General features: G+C 44.3%; 1 protein-coding gene across 2 annotated transcripts in view; it reads left to right on the plus strand.

Annotated features, from left to right (window-relative positions):
• PRKAR1B (protein kinase cAMP-dependent type I regulatory subunit beta) overlaps positions 1-25,439 on the plus strand; it is a 152,719-nt gene extending 127,280 nt beyond the window's left edge. For both annotated transcript variants that reach the window (XM_044293110.1, XM_044293111.1), the window contains exons 9-11: positions 2,136-2,257; positions 19,163-19,244; positions 21,545-25,439. In XM_044293110.1, coding sequence (XP_044149045.1) covers positions 2,136-2,257; positions 19,163-19,244; positions 21,545-21,717 — 377 coding nt within the window. In that variant the 3' untranslated portion in view covers positions 21,718-25,439. The remainder of the gene's footprint in view (positions 1-2,135; positions 2,258-19,162; positions 19,245-21,544) is intronic.
• The last annotated feature ends 243 nt before the right edge of the window (positions 25,440-25,682 follow it).

A 25,682-nucleotide genomic window follows, 5' to 3' on the forward strand; every position in this document is an offset into this window, starting at 1 on the left:
CTCTGCTCAGTAGAGACGTATTGCACTCTCTGCTCAGTAGAGACGTATTGCACTCTCTGCTCAGTAGAGACGTATTGCACTCTCTGCTCAGTAGAGACGTATTGCACTCTCTGTTCAGTAGAGACGTATTGCACTCTCTGCTCAGTAGAGACGTATTGCACTCTGCTCAGTAGAGACGTATTGCACTCTCTGTTCAGTAGAGACGTATTGCACTCTCTGCTCAGTAGAGACGTATTGCACTCTCTGCTCAGTAGAGACGTATTGCACTCTCTGCTCAGTAGAGACGTATTGCACTCTCTGTTCAGTAGAGACGTATTGCACTCTCTGCTCAGTAGAGACGTATTGCACTCTGCTCAGTAGAGACGTATTGCACTCTCTGTTCAGTAGAGACGTATTGCACTCTCTGTTCAGTAGAGACGTATTGCACTCTCTGCTCAGTAGAGACGTATTGCACTCTCTGCTCAGTAGAGACGTATTGCACTCTCTGCTCAGTAGAGACGTATTGCACTCTCTGTTCAGTAGAGACGTATTGCACTCTCTGCTCAATAGAAGCTTAATGATTCTCAGCACCATCCAGGATTCATATAGGGATTTTAATATAGCTGTATGTTTGGCATTATTACATCATATTGCGGGGCATATGGTGGACGTGGCTATTCAGTGAGGTTTTGCCCCTCACTTTTCGTTGTATCTTTTTCCAACTTTTTTTTATTTTTCTCCTGATCTTTATATATATAGTATATTAATATGATATGGTTCCACCGGTTGTTTCTGTTATGATATTTGGATTTCCTTTTTTTTTCCGGTGGGCTTGGATTTAGTCTGTAGACACAGAAGTTTTTTTGTAGGTTTTTTCAAACTGCAATACCAGACACAGCCCATGGACAAAAAAAAGATCCTTTTTTTTCCAGAATGCCTTTCATGCATGTTCCCATGATCAACCCTTATTGAACAATTCTCAAAACAAGCAAGAGGTGATAATTAACTTATAATTTTCCTTCTGAACAGCTGCAGTAGTGAAAAGGGAAACTCCTTAAAAAATCGCATTAAGTATGGCAAATGGTCCGTCTTCCAGCACAAACTTTCGGCTCCAGGACTGTTGACTGTATGCCAGGGACAGTTACTCTGCTGAAAACTTTCTGATTTGCTTGCCATGACTTGCCAAGTCCTCATACAGTAAAATACCTCTTTTAGTATGGTAGCACTTTTTTGAAGAACCTTACGGGGAGCATGAAATCCCAAGCCTGCCGCCAACACTGCTGCATTTTTCAGATGTGAGGTTTCGACATCAAATGCACTTACAAATTTAATCCCCACAGGTTTTCACAGTGTGCAATAATGGGTATCCACAAAATCACCATGGAGCCAGGGCTCGAATTTCTGTAGGCCAGGTCCTGACATGGCGGAATTCATGCACATTTCTGGCAAAATCCATGGCAAAAATTAGCCACTGCATCTTGACCCGGCCTATTGGTTCTCCTGAGACATTTTCTTCTAACCAGCACTTCCTTACTTAAAAAGCTTCACCTAAAATGTTGCTGCTTGATCCATCATCAGACTAGGAACTTGAAGTGGCCCTGGAAAAAAAACTAAAAGTGGCCCCACGTTGTAGGCTGGTCCAAATTGACAGGAGGCAAGGCCTTCAGAAGTAGGCAGGGACAACTCAAGTCGTGGGGACAACAATACCATAGTGAAACACACGATACCACCCCAGCAGAACCAAATACCACAGTGCTGCACAAAATACTTCCCTCAGAGCTGCCCCTTTGTGTTGGGTCAGGAGACCACATGTGTATGATGATCGGGGTACATAAGTACTGGACGGCAATTAAAACTAGGAGCATCAGGTTGGAATCATGAAGAGGGCTCAGGCAACTCCCTGGACAATTAATGGCCCACCAAGAAGTTTCCCTGTAGGGTCTATGGCCAGTCCACCCCTGTGCATCATCATTGTGTATTATGATAGACTCGATCATATGATGCTGTAGTCTTCAACCTTAGTTCTTCAGCTCTTGCAAAGCTACAACTCCTAGCTTGCACAGGTTGTAGGCCACATCTATAATGCCTTTCAGTCTGTTGGGGTCTGGAATGTACTGTAATCCAAAAGTCATCTTTGTTTCTTACTTGTCTTGCAGAATCCCTGGATAAATGGGAGCGTCTGACTGTGGCCGATGCACTAGAACCTGTTCAATTTGAAGATGGAGAAAAAATAGTGGTTCAGGGAGACCCCGGAGATGACTTCTTCATCATTACTGAGGTCAGTGTATACATAGCTCTTTTTATTTCATTGTCCATCACAAGAGTAACCCGAGGACAGCACCTCATACACCAGTGTCATTAAGTTTTACTACAGGTTGGATAAGCTGTGAAGTCTTCTGCATGCCAGGGAGCCCTGTGCCAGAGAAAACTCTTTTCAGCAGGAGAGGATTGGTGCTGACAGTAGGCCAACTATCTTTGAAGGGCTTCTAATGCTGCTAATTCTGATATAAAAATATCAAATGTGATCTTACAGTCCTTGTAGGATCCAAAAATCCCACAGCAGTTGCCAGCTAGAGACCAAACGTAGGGGATCTCTCCAAATGTGTCACTGCCATAGTGTGCTCTCATAGTCCCAGTCACCAGAGAGGCCAGCTCTTTTTCCTATAGTGTGAAAGCACGACCACCACTGATGGATTGCAGGGTGGTCATAACCATGGAAACGTGACCCAGCCAGCAAAGGAGGTAATATGGACAATCACAATACATTAGTAATTGCCTTGTATTCACTTTCTCTACATAATAAATGCTATTTTCTGAAGTCAGACAACCTCTTTAAGCAGCTTCTCCTCTACTTTCTGTGTGCAGTGAAAGGCAACTCGTCTCCATCCAAAATGACTGAGAGATCTGCAAACTATACATTCAGCATGTACAGAGCAAATCTGCTAAAACATGCCAGACACAAGTGACACTCACTGTACTATTGATTAATGCAGAGTCTGTTGAACATTATAGAGATGTCGTTGGGGAGATGTCATGGTTGGCCATGAAGTCCTCATATTACGACTTGGCCATCAAACCACCCTGAGCTCTAATCTCTTCTTCTAAACTCTCAAATTGTCTCGAAGTTTCATATTAAAATGTTGGTAAGTTGCAATCTGAGGTTGTCAAATTTAGCTTAAAGGTGTCATGAAGTCACATCTAAACATGCAATTTCATGAATCCCTATAGGAATATATTACAAACCTCGATCAAACGTGATCAGGTTAGTGCAATCACATGGACTTCTCACGAGTCCTGCCCGTTGATATATCAATCAGTCATCCTGATATTACTTACTCCTCCAGTAATGACATCATAGTTCTGATGTTTTTTGGTTGCTGGAAATACGATGAAATTAACATTAAATATTCATGTCAGAGCCATATACACAGAGAAATCATTAGAATCGGAGATGTTCCTGTGCAGGAGTCAAGCACCAACCTGACATTTTTTTGTGTATCTCAGGGTTTGGCGAGATGATATTTCTACTATGTAGCCTATTAGGAGTCTGTATAGACTTGTGGTATATGACTGTGTCCCAGTGGTTATTGTAGGTGTATTTTTGGCTTTTATTATACCAGATAATATAAAATAATAGGGGATTATTGTCATAAGCATGATACAGAGGACATAAATACACTTGCGGTTTATTGTCATGCCAACACGCCAGCTGATTATCTGTTATATGTTTCACTAGATTACAAGGATGTGGGTTTAATGAAAATCCGCCATATGGCGTAGGAAGCCCTTGAATCAGCTCTTTGGTTATAAGGTGCACACTTCCAACCGCTGCGGTTGTCTACTGCTATTAATATAGAAATGACTAAGACTTGTGTACATAGCCTAGGGTAGTCTTTTCTTCTCAAACCGTTCCAAGCGATGGATTGTCTTGGGGCGGGGGACTCTCCAGAATTAATGGCCGCAGTATGAATGATTATGATGTGATTTGGCAGGTAGTGCCAGGTTTTAGAGGAACCATTCCCTCACCAACTTTACATGTTCTCGCGATCCACCCCATTTCCATGGATATAAGAGCAACACAGGCTGGCAAAGAAAGCACTGATGTGGCATGGCTCCAAATTCCAACAGCTGTTCCATTAAAAAAAAAGTTGGTAACTTTTTATGTACGTTGCCAATTTTCCACGCTGCTTTATCTCTTGATGAGGCGCCTGTGTTAGCGGGGAGGAAAGAAATCTGCGAACACTTGTACGTCCTTTGCAGAGCGGCGAAAGTCAACGATCAATGTGAGCAGATTTTTGATCAAGAAAATGACCTGAGTACCTGATAAAGATGATCTCATAGCAGTTGAATTCATAATAAGAAACATGTTGGAGCTTGCGGGAAGATGTTGATACAAGAGAATTCTTAGATCATGAGTCTTTGTGAAGCTAATCGCTTGCAGACTTCTGTATAAAAAGAAGCGGGAGTCTCCAGGGTTCATCCTCGGTGGAATCCTGCGTTTTGAACGAAGATTAAATGTCTTGAGGACCATTCGCGTACAGGGCGTCGTGGGAAGGTGGTCTGACAATGTCAGGGAAGAACGTTGGATTCCTTCAGCTTCCTTTTGTACGCGCGGACTTGGCAGGAACATCAGTCAGAGTGTAAAATGTAATATTTATTTCAGGCAGAGATTATTTATTTGAACATGACATATATGGATTTTTCCTCAAATCAGAGCGGTATTTCAGTAGTGTTTCAGTAGGTGGTCAATGCTACAGACAAGGTACTTCGATAGAAGTGTGCTCAAGCAACACTAGTTCTCACCATATAGGATTACAATGAAGCAAAGAGGTTGCAGAAGTTGTAGTCATACAGTACCTGGGCCTTGGAGCCTTAAAGGGGTTGTCCGGGTTCAGAGCTGAATCCCGACATACCCCCATTTTCACCCAGGCAGCCCCTCTGATATGAGCATGAGAGCATTTCATGCTCCGATGCTCTCCCTTGCCCTGCGCTGCGCTTTTTTGTTTATAATAACATGAAAGCCTCCACCCAGCAGTGTTCCCAGTGACGTCACCGGCTGTTTTACAGGCTAGGGCAGCGCTAAAGCCCGCCATTAGTGCTGTGTCGTCACCGGGTTCACTGCTGGGTGGAAGCCTCCGCCTATCAGTCCTTATGGAGAGCCCGGTATGTCACCAGAACTCCATAAAATACCTTTGCCCTGTGCGATTTAGCGCAGGGAAAAGAAGAGCATAAAATGCTCCAATGCTCATAACAGAAGGACTGCCTGGGTGAAATTGTAGGTATCTCTGCGTTCAGCTCTGAACCCGGACAACCCCTTTAAGAAACCTGGGCCTTGGAGCCTTAAGAAAAAAAATTCACATTGACTGAGAAGCGAACAGAATACTTACCTGGTGCCCTCCTTTTCATCATTTCAGTTGCAGATCCGCCAATTCTCAGGCTTCTGTTGTGTTGCTCAAGATAGAAGTCCAAGACGTTAGGTAGTCCACTGCTCACATAAGCTGGACAAGCAGGATGCACACTGTAGTCTGAGAAGCAGTGCGGCCATCTTGGATGACAGAAAAGAAGTTGGGAAATCGGCGGCTCGGCACCTGAAAAGAATAAAATCGGATGGCTCAGTGTTAGTGTTCTGTTGGCCCCCAGTTAGGGTCCATTCACATGTCCGTAGTGTATTGCAGATCCGCAATACACTCGGTCGGCACCCCCACAAAACTGCCTATGGGGGTGCTATAGAATAGGACATATTCTATTTATTTCGGAAGCCGCGGACCGGAAGATCGGGGCCGCACTCCAGAAATGCGGATGCGGACAGCACACTGTGTGCTGTCCGCATCTCTTCCGGCCCCATAGAGAACGAATCGGTCCGGATTCGTTTTGCAACGTTGATTTTTTTTTTTTCTTGAACCAATCGTTTTAAGGTGCCCGTATGTCTGATAGCTATATGCCTCCCGACTCCCCATAAACATACACGCTGGGTTCAGCCAAGCTTGTATAAGTTTTTAATGCGGAAAGACGAAAGCCGCTGCCTGACACAGCAGGAGAACAAAAAGATCAGGTGCTGAAATTCAGTTCCCCCCATCGTTCTCTTTCCCGACATCATCTGTTGGGGGAGGGTTGGAACATTCCCATACACAATAGATTGTCAATTCCCAACCGGAGATAGTTGATTGGTGTGTGTCAGGTTCCAAGAGCTTCTAGTTATGCTTTAGACTATGATCTTTCCTTCATCACTGCTGTTGGAAATAGAATACACCACCAGGTTTCTGCTGCCCCATCTGAGGGCAGTGTAAAGTACTGACAGAAACCTTTATTATAGTGGGTCCCATTTACTTTTTTCTCCCCAAAATTAAACTTTATCAGGTGCAGTGCCAGCCAAACGTGGAGTCCTCGTACCTCGTATTCGCGAGCAGCATAAACCTGGTGATGGATTCCATTAAAAGGGAATCTGTCACCGGTTTTCGGTCGCCTTCACTTTTAAATCCTAACAAAGCCAGCCCACGCCAATGAGTCCCCATATTCATGAGCTCACGGCTCTCCCCGCACGCCTGCCTCTGATTGACAGGTTTTTTTTTTCATCTGAATCAGCAGCAGGTGAGCGGGGAAACCAGGAGCTCATGAATTTGAGGACTCATCGGCATGTGCTGACGCTATTCAATACAAGCTTTTGGCAGAACGGCCGGGCCGAATAAAGAACGTGACCCAGCATTTTGCTAAGGGGATCTGTCACTAGTATATTTTGTCCTTAGTTAGGACACCATAAACCTGGTGACAGATTCCATTTAATAGCTGCTAGAATATTTGTGATCGCCTTTTAGAGTAAAGATGTTCTCCAGTGGAGGCACTGGAAGCAGGTTTTCACTTTGGGCCTGGCTTCCCTGCACCCCAGGTTCACTGGGAAAGCCACGTCTGGCTACATACTTGGCAGTCCATGTAATGTATGGATGCAATAGGTCCGCCAGAGCAGGAACATTTTTTACGTAGTGGTTCTTTATCGGTCACACGGCCCTTTTTTTTTTTTTTAAACGATTGGAAATATATAGAGGATTCCATATGTGTCCCACGTAAGTAAAAAAATAAATAAAAAAAAGTGGTTTGGGTCCTCTTCAGCCAAAAACATTTATCATAATTTAGGAAATAATGTAGGAAAGTGGTGTAAATTATAGTTGAAATCTTCACCAGATCTGTAAATTTGCCCCATGGACTTTTTAAGAGGACCTGTAATCAGTTTTTGACATCAAAACATGGCTTACATGCCATGAATCACACTGGTCCCCTGATCGTGCTCCCCAGTACTTGAAGGACCAGAGGGTCACAGACCAGCTCTGCTCCGTGGCAGCTGCCATACCATTGCTTTGCCGCTGTCTAATCATTAGGCTCTATGGTCAGAGCACTGCAGAAGCACAGCATGATAAAGATGGAACTAATCCTGCAAGATCAGGCTGTGGGAAGACCATGCTCCATGTGTTCGTCACCACTCCAAGCTGGGACCCATCTGAAGAGAGGCCCTGGCTCAGACCAACGCTATCCACCTATCGTATGGACTTTTCTAAAGCCAATCCAATTACTAGGGTGAAAGGTCCACACCACCCTTTAGTTTAAGTGACAATTTTGGAGGCTGGGGTGACCTGATTTATTGTTAGGAATCAGCACCAGGATGTCCCATTTTGATTTTGGGGACCACTGTAGAATACCATTACAACAAGTGTACGTAGGACACCTTCTTCATTCCTGCAGTAGACCTATGGGTACAAGGCCATATGGATCAGACATTCTATATCCAGATAGATCCATCAGCATTCACTCTTTTTTTTACTTCTTTCTGCCTACAATTAGTCCTACGTAAGTGTTTAAAACCTGCAAGAACCGAGAGGGGTGAGGAAATTTCATACAGTTCTAGATCTGATTTCTCAGTGAAGTTCACACAAGCAGCTCCTTCTTTCCCAGACTGGACAGATGTGGAATGTATCCGAGCCCAGGGTCACGCTATTATCCCATATGAGCTTCCTGGCACAAATAGGAAAAACTTTTAAGAGCCATGCAATGGTTCTTGTCATAAAGAATCACATTCTGGCAGGCTGCAACCCCCGACAGATGTACGGTCCCCAACAAAGCCGTGGACAGTGTAGACGATTTGTGTTTTATTTTTACTATATTTCTGCTCCTTACATCTCGTTCAATGGTTCAGCGCTAGGAAGTAAGTTATTTATTTGGTGATTGACAGATCTGCAAAGACATCAATGTCAAGTACTCAACCATAAACGGCCTCAACATAGTACAACTAGATATTAATCAGCCAGCTTTAGAGATATTTTAATTGTATGTATGGTTTGTATGATTTTTACACGTAATACTCGTCAATGGAAATTGTCCATTGACATTTATGAAAAAACATTACTGAGTACAGAGGTGTAGTACCTAGCCTACCGCAGGTGTACAGTGAAATACGGCCCCCATCCAAAATGCAGCAAAGGTTGGGGCTGTGAGACATTGTCGGGTAGCAAAGTGGAAATTATCTAACTTTTCTGTTCATACATTGATCACCACGAGTCCACAATGGATTTGGATATTTTTACATTTTTAAAGGGAACCTGTCCGGAGATTGATGTTTCTCAAACCACACAGGTTCCCTTTTAACAGACTGCTATGTTTTAATTGAAAAGGCTACTCCGGGAAGGGGGGAGAATAGTTCATGGGATGGCTCCTGCCCACCTCGGACGGCTTGATTGACAGGGTTTCCTCTTTCCCATAGGAAGAGACCTGTCAGTCACCTTGAGCTAGGTAGGAAGAAGACCATGAAGAATCGGGCAGATTATTATCAATGTCTTGTCAATGTTGCTGACGCGTTTTAAGCCCCTTGAGGACACAGTCACTTTAATGTTTCATAATTGTTTGTTTTTCCACCAACTTAGTAGTATGAGGGCTTGTTTTTTGCAGGGCGACTTGCATTTTCTAATTGCACCATTGAATGGACGAGATAATCTATTGAGAAACGTCAAAAAATGATTTGTGGGGGGGAGCGTTCTAAACAGAAATGTGATTCCGCTATTATTTTCTGATTTGATTTATATGGGGTTCACTATGCAGTAAAGATGAGTTGAAAAAAGGGGTGTTTTTATTGGTACTAGGGATGAGCAAATTGATTCTAACCTCTTCACCTCTTAGGGACTGTCCGCGCGTCTTGCCCGGCCCTGACATTCTCACACCTGTCCCACTGCTCCAAGTAGCGGTGCAAGCACAGAGAAACTGCTTCCGGAGCAGAGACTGTTCATGCACTTCAAGTAGTGGAAGCGGAGCCTCTGCGCTTGCGCCTCTACTTGGAGCGGCTGCGCAGGTGTGAGATTGTCCGGGCTGGCCTCCTCGCAGATAAAGAACTCTTGCTCATGAGACAAATTGATTCGTTAGAATCGATTCGCTCATCCCTGATCAGTACCATTTTGGCATACATGCATTTTTTAATCACAATTTATTGCACTTTTTGGTAGAGAGGTGACCAAAAACAGTTGATTCTGGCATTGTGGTTTTTTGTTTTATGGCGGTCACCATGTGGGATAAATAGCATGATATTTTGATGGGAGTACTAAGATTGCAGCCTTGAAGGCCTTCACTAGATTTCTGACTGCCATGAAAACCCCTCAGCCCCTCGCACTGCGTTGAGGAAGGTCCATTTGGAGGACAGATGGACTATTGACTGTGGTACCTAAAGGAGTTAAGCAGCTTGGATCAGATTTGCCTTCAATCTTGGGGACTGTGGCACGAAATCAGCTATATAACACAGCCAGCAATATGGAGGGGGCTCAACCTCTGAGCTTGCTCCATTTAGTCCCTGCGGATATATCCGCCATACATGTACAAACTTATGGCAGATGTTGCTACGAGGGTTAAACCATATTTACTCTGAAACGCCGCTGTGTGAACATAGCTATCTGTAGATGGGCAGCGTGAATCTCCTGACAGGTTCCTTTTAAAACTATGCTATGTGTCTACATGGGTCAGAGAAACCCGGTAACGTTTTTCAAGCCATGTCCAAAGCCCAGACCTTCCACCATGTGTATGGAAATCAAGAAGTATTCAGTTTGACTACAGCACCACCACAGGAGAGATTAAGTATTACACTGAAACCAGTGAGCTGTCCATGTATTCTAAGGAAGCAAACCAGACAATTCCTTTAATGTACAAGATGGCCTCCTTTTAGCAAATATTTCTGATTATAGCACAGATTGTCAGCTATTGGCAGCCGTTTTGATCTTAGACATGCACGGTATTAATGGCTGTATGTGTTCTGTGTGGCAGACCAGTGAAATAGGCAAAAAATCAAGCCCCCAAGGGCATCTGTCAGCAGATTTATACCTATGACACTGGCTGACCTGTTCCATGTGCGCTTGGCAGCTGAAGGCATCTGTGTTGGTCCCATGTTCATATGTGCCCGCATTGCTGAGAAAAATTATGTTTTAATATATGCAAATGAGCCTCTAGGAGCAATGGGGGCGTTGCCGTTACACCTGGAGGCTCTGCTCTCTCTGCAACTGCTGCTCCCTCAGCACTTTGATTGACAGAGCCAGGTATTGTCACATTTACACTGCCAGGCCCTGTGGAGAGGGTGTGACAGTTGCAGAGAGAGAGCAGATCCTCTAGGTGTAATGACAACGCCCCCATTGCTCCTAGAGGCTAATTTGCATATATTAAAACATCATTTTTCTCAGCAATGCGGGCACATATGAAAATGGGACCAACACAGATGCCTTCAGCTGCCAAGTGACCATGTAACAGGTCAGCCAGTTTCATAGGTACAAAACTGCTGACAGATGCCCTTTAACACTGTTGATGCGTTTTAAGAGCATGGCACGGGGCCCGAAGAAGTCGCGTTACTATGTATTTGTTTTTCAGTCTGGCAAATGAAGCAAGCTAGTGTAATTATGTGTGTCTCCATGTTCACAGCAGAAAATCAGCATGCTGTGGTTTTTTTCTAATAAGGATTCCCCCACAGGCCTATCCCCCGGGGACGCAACTTCTTCTGAATAAAGCCCATTTGTTACACGCACTTGGCCGATCAGCTGTCTGCATCTCATGGCAGAATCTGCCCATAAAAAGTTTATAGCCTTGCGAACAGTTACATTGTGTGGTTGTTTACTGCATCCCATGTAATTCCGTAACCTGGAGAGGACCCCTCGGCACTGCCCGCGCCAAGCAGGATATACACACACACACAAGTATTTTCTGTCCTGATTAATGAAGGCACGGCCTTAGGCACACTCTGCTATCACACTGATAATCTCCTTAAAACACGCAGAATGATTAATTATTAATTAGCAAGACAAATGCTGTCAAGAAGGAAGCTCTAAATTGCTGGCCTCACAAGCCGCAGCTCCTGCTGTCAGGGGGCGACACGCAGGTAGTTTTTTTTTACAGGAGATTGACATGACCATTAAAGGTGCATTTAACCCCATAGCCTTGTATTGTCCTCAGTGTCTATTCAAGGCAGGAGATCAAAGGCGCACACGTGGCCCAGGCAATACCAGGAGCACCGTGGTCCTACTACCAACTCAAAAACACCCTAAACAATTTTTTGAACTAATAAAGAATACCGTGAAATTCCATCAATTTTTCTCCTGATAATCCAGAAAGTCCGACAGTCGTTTCCAGCAGGGTCACTTAAAAGGGTTTTCTGAGATATTTTTACTGATGACTTATCCTCTGGATAGGTCACCAGTATCTGATCAGTGGGGTCCGACACCCAGGACCCCCACTGATAAGCTGTTTAAGAAGGCACCGGCTCTTGCAGTAGCGCTGCAGCCTCCTCTCGGATCACCAAGCACTGCGCCGTACATTGTATAGTGGCTGTGCTTGGTATCGCAGCTCAGTCCCATTCGCTGCGATGCGCCTATACCAGGGATGCCCAACCTGCAGGCCTCCAGCTGTTGCAAAACTACAACTTCCAGCATGTCTGCACAGCCTACAGCAGGGCATGGTGGGAGTTGTAGTTTTACAACAGCTGGAGGGCCGCAGGTTGGGCATCCCTGGAGTAGACCATGTGACCAATGAACGTGAAATCACATGGCCTATGGAAAGTTGCGAGAAGGCCACGGCGCTACTGCAAATGCCGGTGCCTTCTCAAACATCTGATTAGCGGGGGTCTCGGGTGTTGGACCCCCCACTGAGCAGATACTGATGACCTAACCAGAGGATAGTTAATCATTGAAAATATCTCGGCAAACACCTTTAAGGCTGTGTCCGCCACATGACTGAATAGCTACGCATTTGCCTTCACGGATTTTCGGGCATTTTGACAGATCTCATCCACACGCTCCGTTTTTTTGTCACAGTTGCAAACTTTTCTGCTCTATTGTTAGACAGCCTACATGTTACAAGGAGAACCAAGTAGCTCTTTTCTGGTGCCCAGACCTGGCACCATGATGGGGTGGCCCATTTTGATCTTTGCTGTGGGGGCCCTTCTTGTTTTTTACGCTGCTGTATTATTGTGCGGCATCAGCTCATGACTTTGGTTTCTTATTTCCTACTTTCCTGCTTATACTTCCTTACTCTTTTCTTGGAGCAACCTGGTATTAGAGAGTTCTCTATTTCTCGAGACATGATTATTCCCTTGGTGACTCTGTTTTGTTCACGTCTTATCACAGACACAGCATTTCGGGGGTAAAAAATCCATTATATTTGCTTTTTTACGTTGACTCTGAAGACATTTTTGGCTTGGCTGATGAGAATAGGGAGATAATGACCAGCTTTGTGCGGGGAAGGAATTCTTAAAATGCAACATTTTTTTTCCTGGCTTGCCTATGGATGTGTCTGAAGGAGGAATAGGAGGACAGGCCTGGCACGGCGCCACAGGGCTCTGAAGTTGGCACACTAACTGTAAAACCTGGCTTTGGAATAGACGCTGAGTTGATTGTTTTCCCACACAAGTCCATAGCTGGCTCTTTGATGCATGCCAACAACCTTTAGAATGAAGCTTTATACACGAGACACCTGCAGGTAACCTGTGGCCTGACCTTCCCATGGTATAGCGAAAAGTACAATACAAGGTAACCCTTTCATTATCAGTCTCAGCTAGGGAGGATTAATAACAGAGGATTTCGCGGTGTTATATTACATCCAAGAGAAACATAGCCATTGTAACAGACAATACACAATGTACGAGGAGTAGGAAGCCGGGCTGTTAAGCTATTGTCCATATACTTGGCAACTGGAAAATATGGTTTCATATTCTTTCCTTGCTGAGCCACTAGTACATAGTTAATTTTCTTCAAACAACCTCTTAGATCAGTGGTCTCCAAGATGCGGCCAGGCACGGAGCTCAAGGGGGTGCAGAAGTATCAGCCACTACCAGGCCCAGGAGCCTGAGAAGTCCCAAAGACCAATCTACCACATAAGAAGACACCAGTAGTATAGAAAGCACAGATTTTTCAAAGGACCTTCAAGTTACTCCTATGTCTGTGGCTCTCCACAGCAGTTGTAAAACTACAATTCCCAACATGCCCTCACAGCCTTCACTAAGTTGGGTTCAGCAGTTGAAAGGACTTCCAAGTTGCTGTTAATTGGACATCTTCTGGTTCAAACACGACCGAGATGTTTTTGTCGGTGGGACTTCTTTATTAGTAAAATGCCCTATGACAACGCGTTTCGGAGTGTGAGGATGTGGATGTGTCTGGATGCTACGAAGCTCCAGTTATCCAGCCGTCAGAAACGCGCCGCAGGTTTGCGCGCCAACTATAAAGGCCTAGGCTGTGGGTTGCGTTTTCCCCAGAAGATGTCCAATTAATAGCGATTGGAAGTTCTTTCAACCACTGAACCCAGTTTATTTTTTTACTAAGGGTTGGCCCCCAATTCAGTGAGGAATTGGATGACATTGGCAACACCAGCCTTTAGTGACCACCCCAATGCTTGGTGTGTTCCACAACAAAATAAGATGTGCATCTTTTTCTCATCCACCAATAACTTACCTGAGCATACTTACCCTATAAGCCTTTGTGTTCTCTTGTTTGCCATAGTCCGCATGGTCAGGTCATGCTGTAACGTTCTTAAGTCAGACATTCAAACACACTAAGGCCTGATCTAGAATTCAGAACCCCACCATGTGTAAAATAAGAGACTGACTGAGGAGCTACCAACCTTCCATATACTCTATGTATACCACACCAGTGCTTACCAGTGGCACTGAGGGTTAGGTGGCTTAAGTGTATAATGGGTCCAGTTGAATTCTGTAAGTAGAGATAAGATTCAGTGGAGCACATCCTGGTGCCATGGGCATATATTTGGTATACCACTTTGCAGCTGGTAAGGCACCATACAGTACAAGCATGTGGAAGCACTGTGTATTTGTAGTGTATTGCCCACTGGTCTGCTAGGGTTAAGGAAATGACAAAAAGGGACAGCCAAAAGATAATGAGATTGGGCATGGCGGCTTGGGGTGTTCACATATAAAGAGGTTTTCAGTTATACAAGTCACAAGGACCTTGAAATGAAGTGGTGTGATTCACCTTGTACACATTTTTTATGTAGTTTAGTTATAGGGTTTGTCTGGTATAATAAAAAAAATCAGTTGTGAGTTCTTAGATGGGGTCCACTGTTCAGGACCCTCAACTATTAGCCAGAGTAGCTGCAAAGAGTATCTCTTACTCTGGAGGACCTGGCGCCCCCTCTCATCACCAAACATGATTTCTATAGGAACTGTGTAATTCCTCATTTATCCTGTGGTGGCACTGTGGGGGAATGGAACATTTACTGCCATGTGACCTCCCAGATTATAGCTGATCACGGAAGGTCCCAGTAAAATGACCCCCTGTGATGGCGTATTATTGGGGAACGCTTCTAACAAAAAGGACTGTGACGCAACAGTGTGAAAAAAATATGACTTGGATGGATGCAGCTTGTTGCATTGTGACACCATTGACTATCATTACAAAAAAAGTTGCGTGTCTTTTCAGTCCGTGTAGCCGAACCCTAAGTCAAGAAGGGCAGTGACTCCTGACCCTTCATTAAAGGGGTAACATAAAAGGCTGATGTCAATCTTCATTGTGATGAAAATGAATCTCTCCTTAGAAAAAGACACTGTGGGCCTTGTACTACAACACACAAGTCTGAACCCTGACATATCCCTATTTTCACACAGGCAGCCCCCCTAATATGAGCATTGGACCATTTCATGCTCCGATGCTCTCCTTTGCCCTGCACTGAATCGCACAGGGCATGGGCTTTTTCTGGAGATCCGGTGATGTACCAGGCTCTCCTTGGGTAAAGCTAAGTGGAGGCCGCGGCTTCCTAGCCTGTAAAGCCCACCCATCAGTGCTGGTGACATCATTGGCAACACTGCTAGGTGGAAGCCTCCGCCTAGCAGTGTTAAAAATATAAACAAACACCTCCGATGCTTATATCAGGGGGGCTGCCTGAGTGAAAATGGAGATATGTCCAGGTTCAGTTCTGAACCCGAACAACTCCTTTAAATACCTAAAAAATGTTATCTATACGATGCATGTTCCAACTTTAGCAGGTAGATTCCCGTACTGTAGCAATACAATGTCAATCAGCTACTTCTAAAGCCAGCAGGATACTGTAGCGGCTTTAAAAATGAAGGAACTGATAAGGTATGAGCACAAAGCATTAGTACATCCTGGTCTCAAAGGTGCAGTTCACTGGGCACCAGTTCGTAAAAAGGATGCCCTGTAGTTGGAAAAAGCACAAAGGAAGGACAACAAAACTGATAAAAGACAAGGAGAATCTCAGTTATGTGGAAAGATTAAAGGGGTTCTGCACTTTGTTTTAACTGATGATTTATCATCTGATCGGCAGGGGTCCGACACCCGGGACCCCTGCCGATCAGCTGTTTGAGAAGGCAGTGGCGCTCCAGCAGCGGCGCGGCCTTCTCACTGTTTATCGCTGGCCCAGTGACGTCACGACTAGTATCACTGGCCTGGGTGCAGCTAAGCTCCTTTCCCTTGAATGGAGCTTAGCCCCGCCCAGGCCAGTTGATACAAGTCGTGACGTCACTCGGCCAGCGGTAAACAGTGAGAAGGCCGCGCCGCTGCTGGAGCGCCACTGCCTTCTTAAACATCTGATCGGCAGGGGGTCCCGGGGGATAGATCATCAGTTTAAACAAAGTGCAACGATTAATTGAGTACGAAAAAATCGAGTAAGAAAAAACAAATTAAAAGAATGTTTTCCTTTATGAAAACTCATCAGCCCCCCCAATGCCATCATCTGACCCCCTCCCAGTGCCATCAGCTTTTATTCTCTAGAAGCCTGCCTGGTGTAATAGTGTTGATACTGCTAGTAGGTGCTCGATAAATTTATTTCGGTTCCTTTCACATGGGCAGATATTTTGCCCATAACATGCTCCGATCAAAGGTATGTTGGTAAGCTGTGTAAGGGTGCATTCACACATGGTGGAATTTTCCGCCAGAAAATCCACAGGTACAGATTTTGACAAAGTTGCAGATTTTGTGGTGTGAATTATGGTGCAGATTTCCTGTAAATTTGTTGCAGATTTTTACGCTGCATTTTCTACTGCAGAATCAGTTTCCCATTGAACTGGGGAGATTCTCATGAAGGAAATGAATGTAAATTCTGCAGCGGAACACAACACGGGGATAGACAATTTTCAGCCCCATAGGATAACATGGGGGAGTCATGATGTTGCGGAATTTCTGGTGGAAAATTCCACAACGTGTGAGGGCACCCTAATAGTCATCTCAGGAGCTGGGTCTAACAGGCTGGTAAGGAATTTTGACTGGATTATTAGGGGAGAAAATAAGTTTTGAGATTTTAAGTCTCCTCCTCCACAACCTTCCCTGGTTGAACGTGGTCGACATGCACCTTTCTCCAAGCATACTACTATGTACAGATCTGTCCACGCTTATTTTTTAAATTTCTTTAGGTATTTCCAGTGACACACATTCAATACATTCTTACACAGGCACCTTTAGCATAAACAACTGGCCACAGCTTTATCTCACAGATGGTCATCTCACACCACTCATCCTGGGATATCTCCAGTGAAGATGAATGCTAAGGGTACGGCCAAACCTTCAGGCAGGGGCGGACTGGGAACTTAAAGGGAACCTGTCACCGGGATTTTGTGTATAGAGCTGAGGACATGGGTTGCTAGATGGCCGCTAGCACATCCGCAATACCCAGTCCCCATAGCTCTGCGTGCTTTTATTGTGTACAAAAAACGATTTGATACATATGCAAATTAACCTGAGATGAGTCCTGTACGTGAGATGTGTCAGGGACAGGACTCATCTCAGGTTAATTTGCATATGTATCAAATAGTTTTTTCTCCACAATAAAAGCACACAGAGCTATGGGGACTGGGTATTGCGGATGTGCTAGCGGCCATCTAGCAACCCATGTCCTCAGCTCTATACACAAAATCCCGGTGACAGGTTCCCTTTAAAGCCCTGGAGGATAACCTAAAAGTGGTCCCAATGTTGTAGGTGGATCTAAACTGACAGAAGACGGAGCAACACAAGTAGATCAGTAATACCATACATAGTGCAGCACAAAAAAACCTCCCCATTAGCTGTCCCTTTGTGGTGGCCATCAATAGCTGCCATGTTCTGTCCTTCTTCTCCAATTGTCTCTAACATAGATATGGAGCAGAGGGCCACAACACCAAACCAGCCCTACCTTCAGCATTCTGCTTGGACTTCCTCTAATAATGACCCTAATAATGACCCCTATAGTGCCCCCAGTAATATGTACCTGGCCAGCGGCAGTGAGGAGGGCTCAGGTGGCCCTATGGGCATCGGCCCACTTGAAAAAAATTCCTTTAGGTTCTAGGGCTAGTCCACCCCCTGCGTTCAGGTTTACTGATGCAGTTTAAGAAGCTAAAACCAGGAGTAAATAAAAAAAAAAGAGGAGAAGTTGTATCTGTCCTTTTATACTCCTGATTTTGACTTCCAAAACTACATCAGTAAACCTGACCGTGTTGTCGTACCCTAAGGAAGGACGCATCTGTACGCCACTACTGCACGTGGGTGTAAATAACAGGCGTGTTGTGCTGTAAAACCACTGTGCAGTTGCTAGTTCCAGTATTTAATGGAACGTGTGAATATTTTAATGCTCGGCCTCCTGACTGTGTGATCTCACAAGGGCTTTCTGCTTACACATCAGTGCCAGAAAGACATAGCTGTGAGTTTTCGGATGCCCATACCCAGCCTAGCTGGAGCCACATTCACAAGTCTTTGTAGCACTCCAGTATAAATATGTGCAGGAAGATACAAGAAGCTATAACCCGGCTATCGAGCAACTTTCCAGTGCATTTTTGGGAGAGCGTTAGTAGGCTTGTCTACAGGAGTTCCACGGGATTGTATGACACATCCATCCTCAGGATATGCAAACAGGCATAGGTCTCATATCTAGGACCTGCTCCTATCTCCAGAATGTCTTGCACAGCATGGAATGGGGAGTTGGCCACGCTTTCACAGCTCGCTTCCTACGCATTGTTCAACCTTAGCCAGACAGTGGCCAACTCCTTAAAGGTTTTTTGTCTATCTTTTGTAATAACATGTTGACCCTGTCCTTGCTCCAAACCTCTCAGCATTGACAAATTGAGTCTATAAGCTTTTCATTGGACATAATTGTTCTACTTCTAATGGGCATTCGTATTGGTTATGACTCCTGGAATTCTATGAATGGTGGAAGTCCTGTCTACTATTAGGCTCTGTCACATCCATCATCATTTCCATCCATCTTCTTTCTGGTTCTTCACGTAATATGCCTGGAAAAAAAAGATAATTTGGTCATTTTTGGAAGAACCATGTTCATTTCAGAAAGGACCCCATTTGCTTTGTTGTCTACCCGTCTTATTCTCAAAAGTGTCCTTCAATACTAGGGATGAGCAAATCGACTTTGGATGCTTCATCCGAAGTCGATTCGCTCATCCCTATTCAATACCAAAGTCCAAAAAACTTTAAAGCTTCTTGCAGTTCGGTTTGTATTTAAGGGTCTCCGATCCGGTCTCCGATACAAAAAATACCAGTCTTGCTCCGTCAGCCAGTTTTACTTTACTCTAAGCCAGACTGCATCTTATTTCATGCCCGCTAGATTCTGTAGATCTCTACTTTCAACCTTTAGTCAGGATATGCTCATACTTTAGTCAGATGGTACTTGACATATGCCTATACCTATCCTCATCATCTTAGTTGAAGCGTTTTTTACGTGTTTTTTCTCGCAGGGCACAGCATCTGTTCTGCAGCGTAGATCAGACAATGAAGAGTATGTGGAAGTGGGCCGACTGGGACCCTCAGACTACTTTGGTAAGATGAATTCACAGTGCCATCAGAATTGATATTTGTTATGTATTGATGGAATTCAAAAATGTTATTTTCATAAAAACTGCTCCCCCTATAAAATATATATATATATGCTGTATATCTCATATAGCCTAATACAAAATGTATGTCAAAGAGCAGTGAACAGCAACCAGTGCCTTCCAGCTGTTGTGAAGCTACAACTCCCAGCAGGCCTTGATAGCCAAAGGCTGCCAGAGCCTACTGGGATCTGTAGCTTTACAACACCTGGAAGACACTAGTTGGAGACCACTGCCCTAGAAGATTTTTTCCCAGGTAAAATACTCAGATTTCCATTACTTAGTTATTTTATACCTGATCAACTTTTGCTGCATTTTCAACAGGTGTTAACGTTCCTGCCCCAATGTAGCTATTATTAATGGTAACAACCATTAGGGTTTATTGTAGAAAAGAGTTAAATGGGTTGTTCCAAGAAAATATTCAACATTTTCAAGCCAGCACCTGAATATTTTTGTATGTAATAAAAAATTTAGTTTAGTTACTAAGTTCTATCTGTATAGCGCCACCTGCTGTTTTTTTCACCTTTTCAGAGGTGGTCGCACATGCTCAGTTCCATCCTTCAACTGCCACCAGCTGTATCTGCTGTTAGACGCTGTGACAATTACAGAGAGAGAGCTGAAGCAGAAAGGACAGCACCCTCTGATCTGTGATAGGGAGAGGGCTGCAGCAGAAAGGGCACACCTCCTAAGCTGTGATAGGGAAAGAGCTGTAGCAGAAAGGACACACCTCTTGAGCTGTGGTAGTGAGAGAGCTACAGCAGAAAAGACACACACTCCCTGAGCTGTGGTAGGGAGAGAGCTGCAGCAGAAAGGACATGCTCCTAAGCTGTGGTAGGGAGAGAGCTGCAGCAGAAAGGACACAGACCTGAGAAAGGACAGACCCCCTGAGCTGCCAGCTTAAAATAAATCTAGTAGAACAACATGAGCAAAGAATGAAGGGGGGGGGGGGGGGGGGATCTGGATCCATGTGAGGTACAGGGCTGGTTCTTGCTTTGTTAGATAGAGATTGTCATGTACTATATGATTTAATCATGGGATAACCCTTTAAAGGTCTATTGCTGGATTTTGATAGTTATGGCCTAACCTCAGGCTAGGCCACCAATATCAAATCAGCGGGGTCCAACAGTGTGCATCCCTGCTTATCTGCTGTCACCCTGGGTCGCCTCTGGGACTACGCAGGTACGTCCATTGTGTAGTGGATGGAGCTGGTAACTGCAGCACCGCTCCCATTCATAGTCTATGGGGTTCACTGAAACAGACAAGGTCTGTGAGAATACCTCTTTAGGATTAGGAGCAGCAGTTGGATTCCACTGCAGCACATGTCATAAAGATGGTCATACACCGTAGATGTCGGTCGAATGCTCGTTTGGCTAACAACTATTCATTCTGACCACACGTGCACACTCAACTTGACCGAGCCTGCATGTGTTCTCTACAGGGAGAAGGGGATAAGCTGCTGCCAGACTCCTTTGCTGGTGGTTTATGACCCTTGAGAAAAAAAAAAGTTTAGGCATGTTGGCTTCCAACATGCCCCATCATTCTCTGCTCTGAGAGAGTTGAGACTCGGCCATACACATCGCTTGCCAGTCCTGCCTAAATCCATAAGTCTGGCCATATTCATCTAAAATGTATGACAAGCTTAAAGCCTATGGACACCTTCGGAGCATTTTTTTTTATGATTGCATTTTATTCATTTTGAGCTAAAAATCTTTTTTCTATTGGTCTTTATTAACATGTACAGCAGTTTTGGTGATAAATGGGGTTAACAATCAGTTTATATAAAGACTTTCCTGAGAGCCCTCAGCTGAGGCTCATGTGAAGTCTTATCTCTGATCTCCTGACCTCATAATCACTCATTTAAGCCATATTCTTATCAGTCTGATAACACTTTAGCTATAGTGAGTGTTTATGAGGTCAGGGGATCAGAGATAAGGCTTCACACAAGCAAAGAGACTGATTTTAACCCGATGCATCACAAAAACTACAAAAAAACTTTTATAAAGACCAATTGAAAAAAATATTTTTAACCCAAAATAAGTAAAATGCAATTCTAAAAAAAAATTGCCCTGAAGGTGTCCATGGCCTTTAAGTGTGTAGGTTTTTGATGTGATCTTCAGTAGACGACAATGTGAGGCCGAGTTAAACAGCAGTGTCCTTTTTGATCTAACCTTAAATGAAATGTTTTGGAGCTGTCTTCTACTGGGCTACCTTGTTCAGCCATCACTCATCCTTTTCATTTGTTTACAGGTGAGATAGCGTTGCTTCTGAATCGTCCCAGAGCCGCAACCGTCGTCGCACGGGGTCCACTTAAATGTGTCAAGCTGGACCGCCCGCGCTTTGAACGAGTTCTTGGACCATGCTCAGAAATCCTAAAGAGAAACATTCAAAGATACAACAGCTTCATCAGCCTCACTGTTTAATATGCTCCGCTAAGGCCGGTTTCACATGACCGTAATATGACCACATTTTAGCGTCTATATATTACGAATAGAAGACCCGGAACCCCACCAATGGTTTTGATGAACCACCAGAGGGCTCTATGGTGAACTAAGTTAGAGCCGCAGGTATCCGGGGGGCGTCTTGTGGGCCACGCGGTCAAAATATGGACGTTAAAATGTGCCTGTATCGTCACCATTTGAAACCAACCTAAGACACATGCCACCTGTGTGTTACCACGTGCACTCAAGTCCGACCTGTCCAGTTCCATAGCTTTATAAAACAAAGGAAATTGTGCATTTCAACGTAATTTTTATTTTATTTTATGGTCATGTCACTGATTTGAGTAATGACACATATGTACAGCACTTCATTTGGGTTGTTGTGTTACCACAAATTTTATGGGTACCGGTCTGAGCAAGAAGATAACTGAATTACCTAAACTTCAACTGCAGGTTGAGAGATACTTTTCATATGAACTGATGATGGGATTCCCGTAGCTGGGGGTCCCAAGCAGGAAATCTTACCTTAACCTCTAAGGTCAGGGACAAACTTTTCACTAATATCTACGTTCCAAGTCTAGAATGTTACATAGGGATATGGTTTTCAAACTGGCCGTAGATATAGGATAAACGGCAGCGGAAAGAACTTGTGTCTATTCCTCCGATTCCACCTTTGTAATAAATATTAAAGAGCCTAGGAGCCAACTTAACCCCTCCGAGTAACGTGTGTCCAAATATAAAAAACAGTATACACCCCCCCTGACCAAAGTCCCTCCATTTCAATTGTTTCAGCATGTTCTTGTGCTCTGCCGTTGTAGCACATGTGACTGCTGAGGTCATTAATTGGCTGCAGCAGTCGCAGGATCATTCCACTTATGATCCAGTGGGGACCTGAAGTGGCCAGGAATGATGCTGCAGTGCTGGAACAGTTGGACTTTGGACAGGTGAGTGTATTTTTTATTTGGCCACTCGTTACTGGTTTAGTCGGCTACTACGCTGGACACTCTTTAAGGGCTCATGCACACAAAGTTTTTTTTTGTCCGCATCTGATCCACATTTTTTGTGGGTCAGATGCAGACCCATTCACATCAGTGTGGACACCGTGTGCTGTCCACACCCATATGTCCATACCGCCACCCAGCTAAAAAAATAGAACATGTCCTATTTTGTCTGTTTTACGGACAAGGATAGGACAGTTCTATAGAGGGCGGGACGTTCCGTTCTGCAAAGTGCGGAGCACATGCAGCCGGGTCCGCACGTTGAAAACCGCAAAAACGGCAACAGTCGTGTTCATGATCCTTAAAGCTGTTTTCCAAGACATACCAATTGATGACCTATCCCAAAGATGTATAAATAGGAGTTTGAGGGGGTGTCGATCAGCTGTTGTCACTAGCTGCGGTGCTGGAACCAGCCTCAGTCGCTACACAATGGACAGAGCTGTGTAACTGTGGTGCTGCAGCTTTCGAAAACAGCTGATTGGCAGGGTTGTCGGGAGTTGGATCCCTCCGATCTGATATTGATGACCTATCCTTAGGATTTCCCTGTTTATATGTACTATTAGTACATAGAGGAGGGAACCAAAGCAGCTCTCACGCTGAAAACCTTGGGGTATCCATCTGAATGATCACCTCTTGGGTAAATATATGGCTTGCCAATTCCTTTCCCAGGCAAATCAACTGTTAGCCAGGAGTCTTAGGATCGGGACCCCCAAATAAAATGGGTTGTCCTTGATGACCGCTTATTTAACATGCCGGACTTGAGGAGAGAGAGCGTTTTCTCGATTTATGCATAGGATATCCAACCTGTTAATTATAACAGATACAGCTCCCATAGATGTAGATCGTCAACCACTGTCACAGGCTAGTCCCAATGACTTACTTAAAAGGGTTTTCCAGGATTAGAAAAACATGGCTGCCTTCTTCCAGAAACCGTGCCGCTCCAGTCCATGGGTTGTGCCTGGTATTGAAGCTCAGTTGAAAAGCCTGAAGAAAGGTTTTCCACAGTTTTTGAAAGATAGAAGCCATGTTTTTCTAGTCCTGGAGACCCCCTTTAAGTGTGTATTTTTTTTTTATGTAGACTCCACATTCTATTTCTTCCTCTCCACAGATTGCCATTAGTACTTATCAGGGAACAGATGAGCATTACGGGACCACATTTTGTTGAATGTATACGCCTCCTTTGAGATATAATGTGGTTTGCTTTTGAACTCCTTTAACTGGTTTTCAATCCAAAAATGCTTCTGTCAATCAATCCATGCTGCGGCAATTCGCCCATCGAGACATTAATAAAGTGTAGATCCATTTTCAGTTCTAGAATAAATATAGTATGGATAAAACCCACAAAAGTAAAACCTATGGGTGACTATGGACTGTACCCATCGTGAGGGTATATTACTATGATTGATGTCCATATTATGGCTCTGTACAAGCTTCGAAATGGCACCCATCTATGGGACCCTACCTAAATTTCATACGGACACGTAAAAAATTATGGCATTTTCCATCCAATGCCGTATTCCATACATATTCTCCCTTACAACCATTGCTTCTAGGGGAGAGTATTTCCATAATATGACGCCATGTAAAAGCAGCACGTGGCAGGACATGGAGTGTCTATGGCTCCGTAGTGTGGAGTCTTGGGGACTTTGTGCGTCCCGCCATGTAGGTTCCACGCTTGGCCAAATGCCATGAGCCTTTAGGCAGTACATTCAGATATATACTACTTGGTGGGGCTTTTTGGGTTCACGGGAAATGTAGCCATGTCTTGTCTTGCATATACCTCTAAGCTCATAGATCTAGGTTTTTGTATAATAATTCTGGACACTTTTTTAAATAAGTCATTGTGAAAATGAAAATCTGATAAAAAAATTATTCATGAAAAAAATCCTTTAAAAGGGTTGTCTGATGTCGCCTTTTCCACAGCAAGATGGGACTAGGCGCCGTCGTTAGGTGGACAGAGACTGCCAAGCGGGCCGGTACTCCGCTGTTTACATAGCTCCCATTGCGGTAAATGGGAGCTACACAAATAGCAGTATACTGTCTCCTCAACTCGGGAATTATGGAAGCAGTCTAGTCCCATGGACACAACCCCTTTAATGATTTCCAAAAATAATCATGGTTTCCTCATGGTAGAACAAGGTGATGGAAGATCACAATGGGCAGCATATCTTTAATTTTACTGTACTGTATCGGCTGCTTTTGAACCCTGTTTTGTCATTAAAATTTTAGGTGTGGTCTCTTGTACAATTCAAAAGTGTCTGAAGTAGATACCCCCCTCACGGACCTCTCAAGTTGTGCTTTTGTATGAGTTTTATAATGTCTACTATCAGCCTTGACAGCGTTTTTGTACATTGGCTTGGCTCAACCAGACGTCCTGGGAAGAATTTTGCTGCGAGCATGCAAGGCACAATGCCGACCAGCATCATATACATTCCTTATGTATATACATATATGTCCCATCCACATCTTTTCATGGATAATCATACTTTTAGGGTTCTTGTCCAGTTAAGTTGCTTTCTGATCAAGCAGATGGTTTGCTTGGAATCAAGAGATGACACCACCAACCAGGAAACCCCGTAAGGTACTTCTCAGTGACTGTGGTGAAACAACTACAGAATTGAGTGGATGCCTTAAAAAGGCATCTGTCAGCAGTTTTGTACCTATGAAACTGGCTGAACTGTTACATGTACACTGCTGAAGGCATCTATGTTGGTTCCAGGTTCATGTGTGTCCGCATTGCTGAGAAAAATGATGTTTTAATATATGCAAATGAGCCTCTTAGAGCAACAGGGGCGTTGCCGTTACACCTAGAGGCTCAGCTCTCCCTGCAACTGTCACACCCTCTCCACAGGGCCTGGCAGTGTAAATGTGACAACGCCTGGCCCTGTCAATCAAAGTTTAGAGAGAGCGGCAGTTGCAGAGAGAGCAGAACCTCTAGGTGTAACGGCA

This window comes from Bufo gargarizans, chromosome 5 (assembly GCF_014858855.1).
Source record: "Bufo gargarizans isolate SCDJY-AF-19 chromosome 5, ASM1485885v1, whole genome shotgun sequence".
In the NCBI taxonomy this organism is placed as follows: domain Eukaryota; kingdom Metazoa; phylum Chordata; class Amphibia; order Anura; family Bufonidae; genus Bufo; species Bufo gargarizans.